Below are 12,361 nucleotides of genomic sequence, written 5' to 3'. Positions count from 1 at the left end.
CAGAGCCCAATTTCTATTTGGGTCTAGGCACCCTCCATAGCGAATCGTTTGCAGTTGTTCCATCCTGCTTGGCCTCCGGTTAATTTAAACCAATCAGCATTAGCCGAAGCCGGCCGACACTCTGCCAACAAAAAAAACGCTTTGGTGAACAAAGCATTTTTTCCTGAGTACAGCATATTTAAAAAATTGTTTTAATGAACACCAGCAACTTGACGAGGTGCTGAGCGTGTATTCTGCACTGAATGCTTAATGTGCAGCGATTTTTTTTTTTTTTTTCGGTCAATGACAGTTAGAAAAATGTTGGCACTGCGCTCGTCACTGTCACCAATCATCCAATCACAGTGAAAGAGGGGCGGTATAGATACGGTTAACCACACATACTGCTTGCTAATTGGTCCTCCCTTCAGAGTGGCAGTGCAAATGATAATAGGAGTCGAGTTTCCAGACGGTTATCACAGCGAAGAAAACTGAAGCTGTTAGAAAGAGTCGGCACAGCCAGACTAGTAAAATATACATTCTAGAAAAAAAAACATAAAGCATCTATAAAATAATGACTTTTCTTCTTTATTTGGGTTGGGGTTAGGATTCAGGTTGCTAATGGTTAAAATGAATTACTTAGCATCCTATGCTCCCTTTCTGTAGTAGTTTTCCATGAGGGTTCACTGGTTGAACAAATTCAGAAGTCAGGGGATTCCCAGTGATGCCACTGTCTATTAGAGAAAACTACTGAAACAAACAGAGCATGGACACACGGAGCTCTCTTGGGATCCGTTTTTGCTGGAGTCTGTCTGTGGCTTGCTGCAGGAAGAGTAACATCTATGAATACACATACACTACTCTGCAAAGCAAAAGTTTTAAGCACTAAAAGTAAAGTGAGGATGTTTTCAAAACAATGCCACAAATAGTTTTTATCTTTAAAATAATCAAACCAAATCAGGTGAATAATTGGTGTGACTCCTGTTTGCTTTTGGTTTTAATAATTGTGTGTTTTTATTTCACTTATGCGGCCCAGTGGGGATTTGTTTAAGAGATTAGCCCAAATTGTTTTGAGACTAAGAAATCAATTTAGATTCACGTTGACTGATGCTGCAGAATTGCCTGTTTTGTAAGTCCCATTGTAAACAACCAGTAGCTGGTCTGGAGATGCTATTTTTTTATCCATGCTATCCTCCAATCTATAGTCCTTGAGAGCAGGTCATTTTTCAGTCATTTTAAATTTTTCAGACTCTTCTTTGAGTGATGTATTGCACAACGGACAAATTAATGTGCGATCATCATTTCCTACATTCGGCCAGCAGTTAATAAATCTGACACCGGCCTTTAAATAGCCTGATACAATCTGATTCAGTACAAATCCTTCAGAACAACCAGTTCAATAATTCCCTTACAGTGTCCTTTAATATCACCACTCAGTGTCACCTCTCAAATTTGTTCTGTTTAAGTGACAGCTCTCCAACCAGTTTCTGCATCACCTTGAATTACTGCAACAGTTTAGAATAGGTACACATGTAACGGCGCCATGTTGACTTTCCATTTCCAGTAAGACAAACACCATATGGCAAGAGTCTTTGTAATGTAAAATGTCTGCGGTCTTGGCAATCTGGAGAGGGTGAGATATTGTATGTAACGCACCCAGTTACAATCTCATTAGTGTGTGCTGGGAATTGGACGACACGTACATCATGGAGCAATGTAGGTAGATACATACAAGGGTGTAGGTCTGGATTCAGTAACGTGGGGACACAGTTAAGACATCAGTTGTTACTTTATTGCCCGTAGCTAAAATGAATGTAGTCTAATTGTGCTATACTGATGGAAAATTTTACAACTTTGTCCCTTTATATCAATTATTCTAAGCTAAATTACAGAAACACCTTTATGTATAATGCAAGACAGTCGACCAGACCACAAACTGCCTCCTCCAACACGTCCATAAAGGTGAATCAACACCTCACAGAAGGGTAAAGAGAGGAACAGATTTGTTATCTGTAGGCCTGAATAAAAATACAAGACTAGCAAGACTCAGAAGAAAGAAAATGACAGTTGCGGTGATTACCTGGACAAAACTGAACACAACTGTGTCATACATAAATTAAAAGTGAAGTGTTCTGCCTCTGCTTCCAAGAAAAAGCAAAGACGAAAAGGACCAACGGTGGGCCAGTGTCAGAACAAAACCCCAGCAGCACAAAACCTAGCAGGCCAACACACAATATCTGAAATCATTTAACATCAATGCCATCTCTCTTCTGTTGTTTTGCAGAGCTGAACAAACAACAAACCATAATGCGTGCAGTAAACAAGCTTGCAGAAGAGTGACTTTCACAGCTAAGAAATACCTCCCTATTTTCAAAATCACTGACTATCAAAGGGTAGCAAAAAGATGAAGCAAAGAAAATGGTGTGTTCCTGTTGAAGTGCCATTTTTCAGTCTGACCACAAAACAAACCTAAATAATAAAAATGATAATCTGTTTCTCCTATTTCAGGATAACAGGATATTTTGGGATGAAACCATTAAACTTTAATAAGATCTCCACACAATAAAGGCTCCACATGAGCTATTACACGGCCGATCTCACTACAGATTTAATTTAAAAAGAAACATTTCAACGTGATGAAAAGAATATAAATCTTTCATTAGCCTCTATGAATCAGAACAGTATGTGGCTTTTGGACTTTAATTACCTCTATTTGACTATATCTCTGCCCCAGTTGAAGGTTCAAGAAAATTAATGAAAAAACAATTCACTGTGTAACCAGTCAGGATGCAATGGTGGCTCTGGAAAAGAAATTGCTTTCTCCCTCCGCTTCAGAGACCATCTAAAATGCATTGTGTTAGTTATCACCTGTTGGAAAGGGAGCAGTAAAGCAAACACACATGAAAGGAGGGAAATCAATAGCAGAGATCTAAAATATCAAATTTGGGTCTAAGATCAGATTCATACAGCCTGCTGCTCATACACCCAGCTCCTAGTCACATTTCTCATCATCTGTCTGAATGACAGTGTTGGCTGACATTCAAGCTCAATCTTTTTATACATTTGCATGAGTTGGAGAAAAGTAATCTCTTTCACCCAGCAAGTACAGATGCCAAATCAAAACCAAGCAATCCACAGGACAAACACTGCCTCTGTTCAGTGCCAGAAGTCATGAATTTCATCTTTTGTTCTTGCACATTGGGGATGCACGAAGTTTAAACTAAAGTAGAAGTAAATCTGAATCAGATTCAAGAAATTATTTTTGGAAAGTAAACATCTGCTGAGGACACGAACAGACTGCAGGGTATTGTTCAGTCTGCTGACAGGGTGATTGGCTGCCGTCCCACCAAGACCTGCAGGCCTTAAGGACACTGAGGCGAGGCCCATGGGGAAGGATCATGTCCGACCCCTCTCAGACTAGACTTTTCAAATCACTCCCCTCCGGCAAGAGACCGAGGTCTTTATTGACCAAAACTTTACACCACAAGAATCGTTTCTTCCTGACTGCAGCTGGTCTCATCAACGAACATCTGAAATCCTCACTGACATATAATCTATCCCACTCATACACTCTATACATCATCTTAATGTGAAATCTATATTCTTTTATTGCACATCTCTGAACTCATCTAACACAGCGCATTACATTAACCCTATCATTAGTATTCTTTGTGTTGTTACACTTGCGTTGGGTTTTTGATTGTTCTGCACGACTACACAAAGATAAATTCTATGTATGTGAAAACGTATTAATCTGATTGTGATTAATGATGAGAAACCATCCTGCAAAAAACAGGGTATGGACAAAACAATAGCATTCAAAACTGTAAAAAAAAAATGTTTAGGAATATCTGTTGAAAATGTTCAATATCTGTACTTGTTTTCTCATTTAGAAAACATCTTATCTTTCTAACTTGGCAACATCGTGGGCTGCTTGTTCCCTATGTAGCGAATTTAAACAGCAAACATTATATAATTGGTGGAAACACATTTATCTTCATTGGTCCAAGCATAGCAACCATTAAATGTTTGACTGTCCCAGAGGGGCAAAACCTTCGTTGCTAATGAGCGTTTGTAAGTATATCTCCATCTTGGTTTAAAGGTTAAGGTTACAGGGGAGTGGTATAGTTATATATTTTATAATGTGGCTGCTTTGAAACCCTTTCAGATACTTACTAATCATACATCTAAATCCAAGCTAACTTGATGAATGTTCAGCAGAGAATAAGCTCCAAATGCAAATATTGAAGGTTTTCTGGTATAATTGACCAAATGAGCAGCTACTGTTCCTGAAGTGTCTTCAGTCTGGTGTGTCATTCTCCATGGTTACAGTTCATCTTTCCCATCGTGGATAAGCAGCTCGCTCACTGTTTCTTCACTCCACTGCCAGTGCAATCTTGTTTATTTTCTTCATCAGTCTGTCCTGCAATCTGCTCCAAGCTGATAATCTGTTAAATGCAGTGTATTTAATTTTCCTTTTCTTATTTTATAAATTAGGTAATTTATGACCGGGGAGATTTTACATAGTGAAATCACAGTCAGGTGGGAAAGTAAGGCCTTTTTGAATTATTCTAGCACATACTTGATTCTCTTTGATACAAGCCAACAGATACCCAACACTACAAGGAAAATATACTTTTTCAATAATTTAATCAACAAAAATATTTATAGATGTCATAATCTTCTGTGGCCTCAGAAGCTCGTATTGCCCTCTTCAGTATAAATCATTTAATGTTTTTCATAACTGTTCATTACTCTCTCACATTGTCTTGCTGAAATGTTTGACCACTTTTCATGCAAAATTGCTTCAGTTGCAAGATGTTTCAGAGTTTTCTTGCATTTACAGACAGTTTCAAATTCCCCCACAATGGGATTGAAATATTTGACCAGGCCGATTCATAATGGTCTATTTCTTCTTTTCGAGCCATTCCTTGGTGGATTTGAGGGTGTGCTTCAGGATCATTATCCTGTTGAAAGGTCCACTCTCAGTTCAATTTCAATTTCTAGACAGATGGCCTCACATTATCTTCAAGAACTCTTTGATATGATGCAGAATCCGGGTGAATCAATGAGTTGAGTCCCTCAGGCAGCAAAGCTACCGCCAACCAAAACATTTCCACTGCCTCAGCTGGTGTGAGAAGTTATCTTTGGTGTTTGCCAAACATGTCTACTGTCACTGTGGCCAAACAATTCAATCTTTGATTTGACTGTGCAGAGAACATTATTCCAAAAGGCCTGGTCTTTGCTGAAATGTTCATTGGCAAAATGTTCCTATCGCCTCTCCCGCAGGTCAAATTTGTGCTAGTTTATCCGACTGGATACTCGTGCACTTTGACAGCAACAGTTACATGAGGTTCCTGCAGATTTAATGATGAAATATGGTGATTCTTGGATACATTTTTCATCTCTTGGGCTAAATTTGATGATCATCAGATGATTTTCAATGGAGATCTTTTTAAATCCCTTGTCAGACTCATAGACATCCACAACCTTTTTTCTAGAGGCCTTAGAGAGCTCTATAGATCTTGGCAGGATAACACCACACGTTCAACACCAAAGAGAAAACCAGACCCTATAAATGTCAAAGTCTGAAGTCGTGATAAATTTCGGTGTAGTTAACTTTTCCGTGTGACTGATTTTTTTTTTTTTTGGCTAATGGAAATGACTACAAAAAAATTTTAAGTTTCAAAATGAATCAAGTGTTGCTTGTTCAAATGTGTTAAAACATTTTTTACAGTTTTCATGGGATATACTTAGTTTTTCACATGACTCTTAGCCTTGTCTTACTGTACATAGACATACAGTTTAATTCTTATGACTCCTGGTTTTTATCCAAAAAAAAGGGCTGTATGTTTACTAAAACATTGACTCACACTGTATTAACCATTGTTCAGTGTCTTTGTCATTCAGTCAGACTGGGGGGAAAAAGGATGCTATGGGAGTCAGAAATATTGCAGAAAGACAGTATTTTAGTTTGTCAGTCTGTTAACATCCGCTAGTGAGAAACTAAAAGAAAGTAGGAATTAAAATATGAAAAAAAAAAAATCATTGAATCATTGAATTTTATATTAAATACAGAGTTAATTTCTGGATCCATGTGGCCCCTCACATTTGAAAAGTGGGGGTGCTTTGGGTGCAGGGCCATTCATTAACACAATGAGTCAGAGTTAATGTAGCGTTAAATCCTTTACATGTAGAGGATTTACTTCAATGTATCATTCTCAAATTAATTTCGACAGCTCGCTCTAATGGCAGCCAGAATACATCTATGTTGGCTTATGTTCTGCTCTCTGCCTCCAGAAACGATTAAGCACAAAATCCAGAGAGACAATTTACAGACCAAAGTTAGAGAGCCTCAATCAAAACAGAAACCAAAAGTGTGAGATAGCGTTGACTTTCTGTACATGGAGAAGAAGATAGCACTGAAAATTACTGAATGTATCCGCATCCCCACCCCCGGTAACTGTCATGATGATATCTTGCAGACAACATTTGTCTCTGTGGCTTCTTGGGAGAATTTTAATTCATGACGACTTCCATTGTTATGAGCACGGCTCAAAGAAAACAAAAAGGAGTCAATGACAACAGGAGACACTGAGGCTGCAGCAAGTCTTTCATTATGATATAAAAGACTCCAAGAGGCAAAAAGAAATCTGTACATGAATGCTGGAGATTTTCTTGCAGGATTTTTTTTTTTTTTTTTTTTTTTTAATGGTTTTAAAGTAACAGTTTTTTTCATCAGCCTTTTTTAAGGCATGGCACTGGAAGCAAACAAAAGAGCTGATGAGCTTACGACATCTCTAAATGTCTGTGACAAAAAGATGAAGTAGCACTACATATTGCTTTACTCCCCTCACAGGGTCACATTACTTAATGGAGTAATCTCCATCTCATTTCTGTGTCAAACAGTTTCATGTGAAGATCACCACTTTTCATTTAGCATGATGGATAAAAAGCTGTTTCAAATTTCAAAGCGATAGTGTTATTAAGAGTTCAACAATCTGATTTTGGAGCACTGAATTTGAATAACAAAGAACAGCCCTTTTTAAAAACAGGCTCAGGTAAACATAATATGTGCAACCTTCAACAGTTGCAAAAGTGTCACTTTTTCTACTAATAATCATAATTAGAGCAAAGTCAAATTCATGTTAACACCTCGATCAGAATAAAGCTCTTTTACGATGAAATTCAACTTACTTCATATCAATCATTTAATCGTTGAAACATCTACAACAGAAACCCATACTTTTTCCAAACATATTTACTCACTTGGGTTGAGCCTTTTGCTTTAAATACCTAAAGTTTGCTATTGAAAAGAGGGCACATAAAACTTTAGTAAAAGCACACAGAGAGAAAGAGGAATTTTACTGCTTGAAACATTTTTAACTTAAAAAGGTTGTCTTTTACTCAGCCCTTTGAGCACAATGTGCGGAGCCATCTGCAAGGGATTTGGGCAAGATTTTTGATCATGGCGTCTTTGATCAACAGGTTTGTGGTGGCGTTTTTCTCACAATATTTGGGTAACGTAGTTTTGAAAAGCAGTCTATGATATTCTTTACTTTGTAATAGTTCTTCTGTAGGTGTTTTTCTTTTCTGTAAAGTCAGATGGTATATAAAAACAACACCCAATTAAATGGCAAAATGTGTGCTCAAAACATTTGCAGACAATTTAGGCCTGTTGTTTATCTTATTTTACTTTTTTGTTGAGTTTTATTCCTCTAGTGAAGCTCTAATGTAATACTAATTTGTGAATAGTGTACTATCTCTCACTTCTGGTTATAACTTTCCATTCTTTCAAATGTCATGTAGAAGTATGCCTGCAGCAAGTTAGAGACAAAAGAGTAGTTGGATATCATGCGTACAAGCCCCTTTATTGTCAGATCCAAGCAGTCTTTAGCAGATTTAGGTCACTGCGAACTTGGAAAATTGTAATTCTGGGTTTGTGAATATAAAATGGTGTTAAGTTGCAGCAACATTAAACATTAAACACAAGTAAAAAAATTTTTTTTTAAAAAAGAACCAATTAACTAAAATTTGTGAGTAAATGGAGAATATCACTTTTTGATCTTGTGTTTTACTATTAGGAGCCTTATTGTTTTTCCCCCTTCCTACATTTTTCTGCAGTGTCTCAAGGACGAGTTAGAATAGTAAGTAGAAAAGGTAAGGAGGAAAACACTGTTATTTTGAGAGGGTGTCCTGTATGTGCCGGTACAGTATGTGTGTCCATGTGTGTGAGAGAGAGCAGCAGGACAGATCTGGGACACTCAGCCATCAGTAGCAAAGCAGCAGAAAACTAAAACCAGGGCAGCCACTGATCCACAGAGAAACATTTCCATATGACAGGTTGTCCGCCCTTAATTAAGCTCTCAGATCTTCTCTATATTTTATCAGTCATTCATATTCATTTACACTGTTGTTGTGGCTGTGGACATGACCGTCTCCTCTGTGGCCACACTCGTACTCATACGTGAAAAATTCAAGGCCACTCAATAACTGCAGCCAATAACACTGAAGAAAATGTGGATGGGTGCTTGTACTGCAATGAGCAGCAGGGGAGACTGAGACCAGATGAGTCAGAGGAGCCGAGGTAATGCATTTAAAGGCACCGCATTAAATCTCACAGCACTGATTTTATACCTTATTTCCATGTATTAGTCAAAGCGGTGCTATATCTACAAAGCCTACAACACTGGGTAATGTTCTCCGTGTCACTTTAAAAAGTTTCAACTCCCACTATTGACTGATATTCTAATACAACAGTTATGTGAAGGTGAAACTAAAGACTACAGGAAGGTGTGTTTTTGTTCTTTCTCTCACTGCCACCAGGTGTGCAGGGTTTTCTTATCAATTAAACTTGTTTCCTAGCATACTGTAGACTCTCTTCCTCTAATTGGTGGCAAAAAGTTGAGATGAAGGCAAAAACTGGGGCTCCAACCACTGTCCCCAGCCAAAGGCAAACCTCTAGCTTTGTTGTTAGTACTGTACTGGTCACTCGCCCACTGTGATGCCCCTCATCATCAAAACATGCCCACACTCAACTGGTGATACAGTAAAGCAAAAGGAGGCAGGGGTTGAGGATATTGCCACTCGCGAGTCAGCAGCACTACTATCTATAACAATGAACACCAGCATAATAAACGAGATAATAAACGCGCCAAAGACTTTTTAACAGGGCTGTTTTTCTCAACGACTGCACAGATGAATTGTCGGTGTGTGAGAAAACAGGGAGCTTGAAACCACTTTATAGATAAACAGTCACAGCCAACCGGGACAAGAAAGGTGCCGGCAGCTGGAGTTATTACATAGATGCTAAAGAATAACAAGAGGTTGTGTTTGTGAGCCAGGCAGAAATGGTCCTTTTTTTAGTGGGTGGATTTTATTTGACGTTTATGCTAACAGTGAGATGCTGTGTTCACTTCAGATGAGCTGGATGGTGCTGGTAGGAAAGATTTCTATGTTAAACAAGTTTTCACATGATGAACGGTAAATGGTTATATGATTACTGCGTTGGTAATGTGAGGGCCAGTTAAAGTGAATATTGGTGATTGACTACCTACTTATTAAATGCAAAGTGGAAGATGTTAGTTTTGTTACAGGTTGTAAGTTGATATGTACACGATTTACAACTCAGAGGCTTGTGATCATGATAATTTAAAGGAGCTTAATGGGGTTCATTTGATAGAAATAGGAATCATTTTTAAATCTTGTTCATAATTATGTTTTTGTTGTTGTAAAATCAACTATAATAAATAATCATTGTGTTTTTGTTCCCTTAGATTGAGACCTTCATATCTACATAAGGAGTGGGTCATCTTCCATGAAGCTGCCATATTGCACTGCCATATTTCAAAACCACACTGTCTCTAGAGAGGGCCTCTCACATTTTTCACAAATGTAGTTGCCGCCATAGATGCCTGGAGGGATGTTGAGGAGAGATCTGTTCAGTCAGTTGCAACCTGCAACCTCGCTGCTCGATGCCACTACATCCTACACACTGATCCTTTAATATGACATGAACATGGCATAAATAATCACCCTGGAGAACCTTAAATGTGGTGCATGCTGGGATATGCAGTATATTCATAATAACTGCTGCTCATTTTAAATGGACAGAGACCACAAGCATGACAGAGATTACTTTCACCAGCAGCTAAATTTATCCTTTACAGTGAGCCTGGGGTTATAAAAGGAGGCCTGTTTTCTAATTTTACTGTCAGGCTACTTAGACTCCCTTTTTGTGACCAACTTTTTGTTAGCTTTTCACGTCATTCACCTGGGTTTGCAACAGCTGTGTGTTTATATATATAAAAATATATTTACATAAGTGCTAAATAATATCAAAGTAATTAAAGATCTTAGTAAGACATGTTAAGGACATAAAAAATATTACGCATGGAGCAATAATCTGGTTTGTGTTTGATATGGCGTTTCCCAATAAAAGTTGAATTACCTGCTTAAGAATTTATAAATCACATAAATAATAGTGATAATTGTAGCTATCCAGTTAAAGTACTGGATAGTTTCCTCCTTCATTGTTAAACTCATTAAAACCCTCAGGTGCCAAACTGCACATGCTTCACTCTGCCCAATGAAACTGAAACATTAAGTGAAGTACCAATAGGCAAAACCCATTTCTGAGTAAAGGGGGACTAAACGATTTAATTATTTGTTGTTAAACTTTGTGTTGTTGCCCTAAAGAGCCTGGCACAAAGGTAATACTGTGTGTACATAAACAACAACGGTGTAACTCACCCTCCCTTAATGTAATCCAAGAAGGTGTGCTCCGACTCTACATTGAATGACAACAAGGACACCTGGGAAACAAAGTACAATCAGATTAACTCATGCTTAGTAATTACGGAAAACATATCTACTAATCTGCACATTAACACTGACCTCTGAGCTAACCAACCACAAAATAGTTTATCCATGCAGAACGATTTTGTTTCCTGAGCAGCATATTAGTATCACTGAACATCAGTGTGGCTGCGGAATGACGGATGATCAGCATGATGGATAACAGATCACCGATTTTAATTACAGAGTCACAGCGGCAACAAAGCTGTGGCTCATTTATGAACATCTATCATTACTCTTCACTGAAAGAACACGGACAGGAGTCATTTATTGCATTTCAACAGACTCGGATATTCACCCCATCTGAGGTCATGAGAATGTTTTCCCTTCTACTTAAACTCACTGTCTGGATCATAAACTCGGAGACTTGGGAATGGACCAAAACCTTAACCAGAGCTGAGCGACCTCATGTAATCCATTTAGTGGAAACTTCCCGATGAATACAAAAGGAACGAGGCAGGAGTGTGAAAGCACCAGGAGATTTCCTCTTATCTCAGATCTTAGACTCACCGTCCCAGAGTTGATGTATCTCTTTTTCTTTATTTTCTTCTTGGCGTTCACCACCTGGTATGAAGGCAGAATAGAAACGAAGGATAATGCTAATGTAAACCTGCAGCACAATTCTTTTCATCCACCCGTGGGCAAGTAATAAAAACATCTTTGTCCTCCTACTCCATGTCTGTAAGGGTAATGGAGCATAGGGAGTGAATCCAATAACTGCAGTAGGTAAGAGTGAGATACCATTGATCATGCCTCACAGCGAGACAGATTATTCAGAGGGATGTTTTTAAAGCACCTACACTCTACTGAACATTTCACATGCACACTGCCAGTTTTGGTGACAGTGGAACATATGTAATAAACAAAGTGATAACAGATTCTATAGAATAGATGATACTGTGTGCACATTCACAAGTGTACAATAATGTGCAATGTGTGCAGATACATACACAAAAACACACAAACATAGGGGCAATAAGAAAGGCGAGCAGAGCAATTACAGCAATCCCAGCTTTAAATGAAAGTTATAAATAAGGCTTGCATGCATGCAACAGCAAGCAAGGTCAAATATCTCTACAGTTTATCCTACGGGTTTGCACACAAACATAAGGCATAAGCCCAGAGGATACTGAGCTGCATAATAAAGCAAAAGGTATCCAACTTTCTTATTCTTCTCCTCCGTTCTGCCTCTGTGGTCTATAAAGCTACTCTTCAACCTGTCCTACAAAGATGATGCCTCATAGTTCTGGAGCCATCACTCAGTCCTTGCTTATAAAGGCATCACATTCAATTACACCAGCCTCCGTTAGGATTATCCTGCTGTCATCTGAACTCAGAGCTAACGTATGCAGGCCTTGTGCATGTCAGGTTAAGTAGGCAGAAACCTAAACATTGTTGCCTGTGACTTATTCCAAATCTTTATTTGTCAGCAGCGAAAAGGTGGCTTTACGTCCACATTCTGAAAGCTATCCAAGGTCACTGAATTGGCAAAGAGAGCAAGAAGAAACTGCTGTATTCCATCTTCTTA

The 12,361-nt window shown here is 38.4% G+C and overlaps 1 protein-coding gene across 2 annotated transcripts in view; it reads right to left on the bottom strand.

Moving 5' to 3' along the window:
* The window catches only part of cpne5a (copine Va), a 71,556-nt gene that overhangs the window by 16,428 nt on the left and 42,767 nt on the right, over positions 1-12,361 (bottom strand). For both annotated transcript variants that reach the window (XM_069688911.1, XM_069688912.1), the window contains 2 exons: positions 11,344-11,397; positions 10,729-10,790 (listed from right to left, as the gene is read on the bottom strand). In XM_069688911.1, coding sequence (XP_069545012.1) covers positions 10,729-10,790; positions 11,344-11,397 — 116 coding nt within the window. The remainder of the gene's footprint in view (positions 1-10,728; positions 10,791-11,343; positions 11,398-12,361) is intronic.

This window comes from Brachyistius frenatus, unplaced genomic scaffold (genome assembly GCF_029030835.1).
Source record: "Brachyistius frenatus isolate BFR_SWC_R1_liver_20210118 unplaced genomic scaffold, ASM2903083v1 Contig_6, whole genome shotgun sequence".
Classification (NCBI taxonomy): Eukaryota; Metazoa; Chordata; class Actinopteri; family Embiotocidae; genus Brachyistius; species Brachyistius frenatus.
Note: the sequence above shows the minus strand (reverse complement) of the source record. Positions and strands in the feature narration are given on the sequence as shown.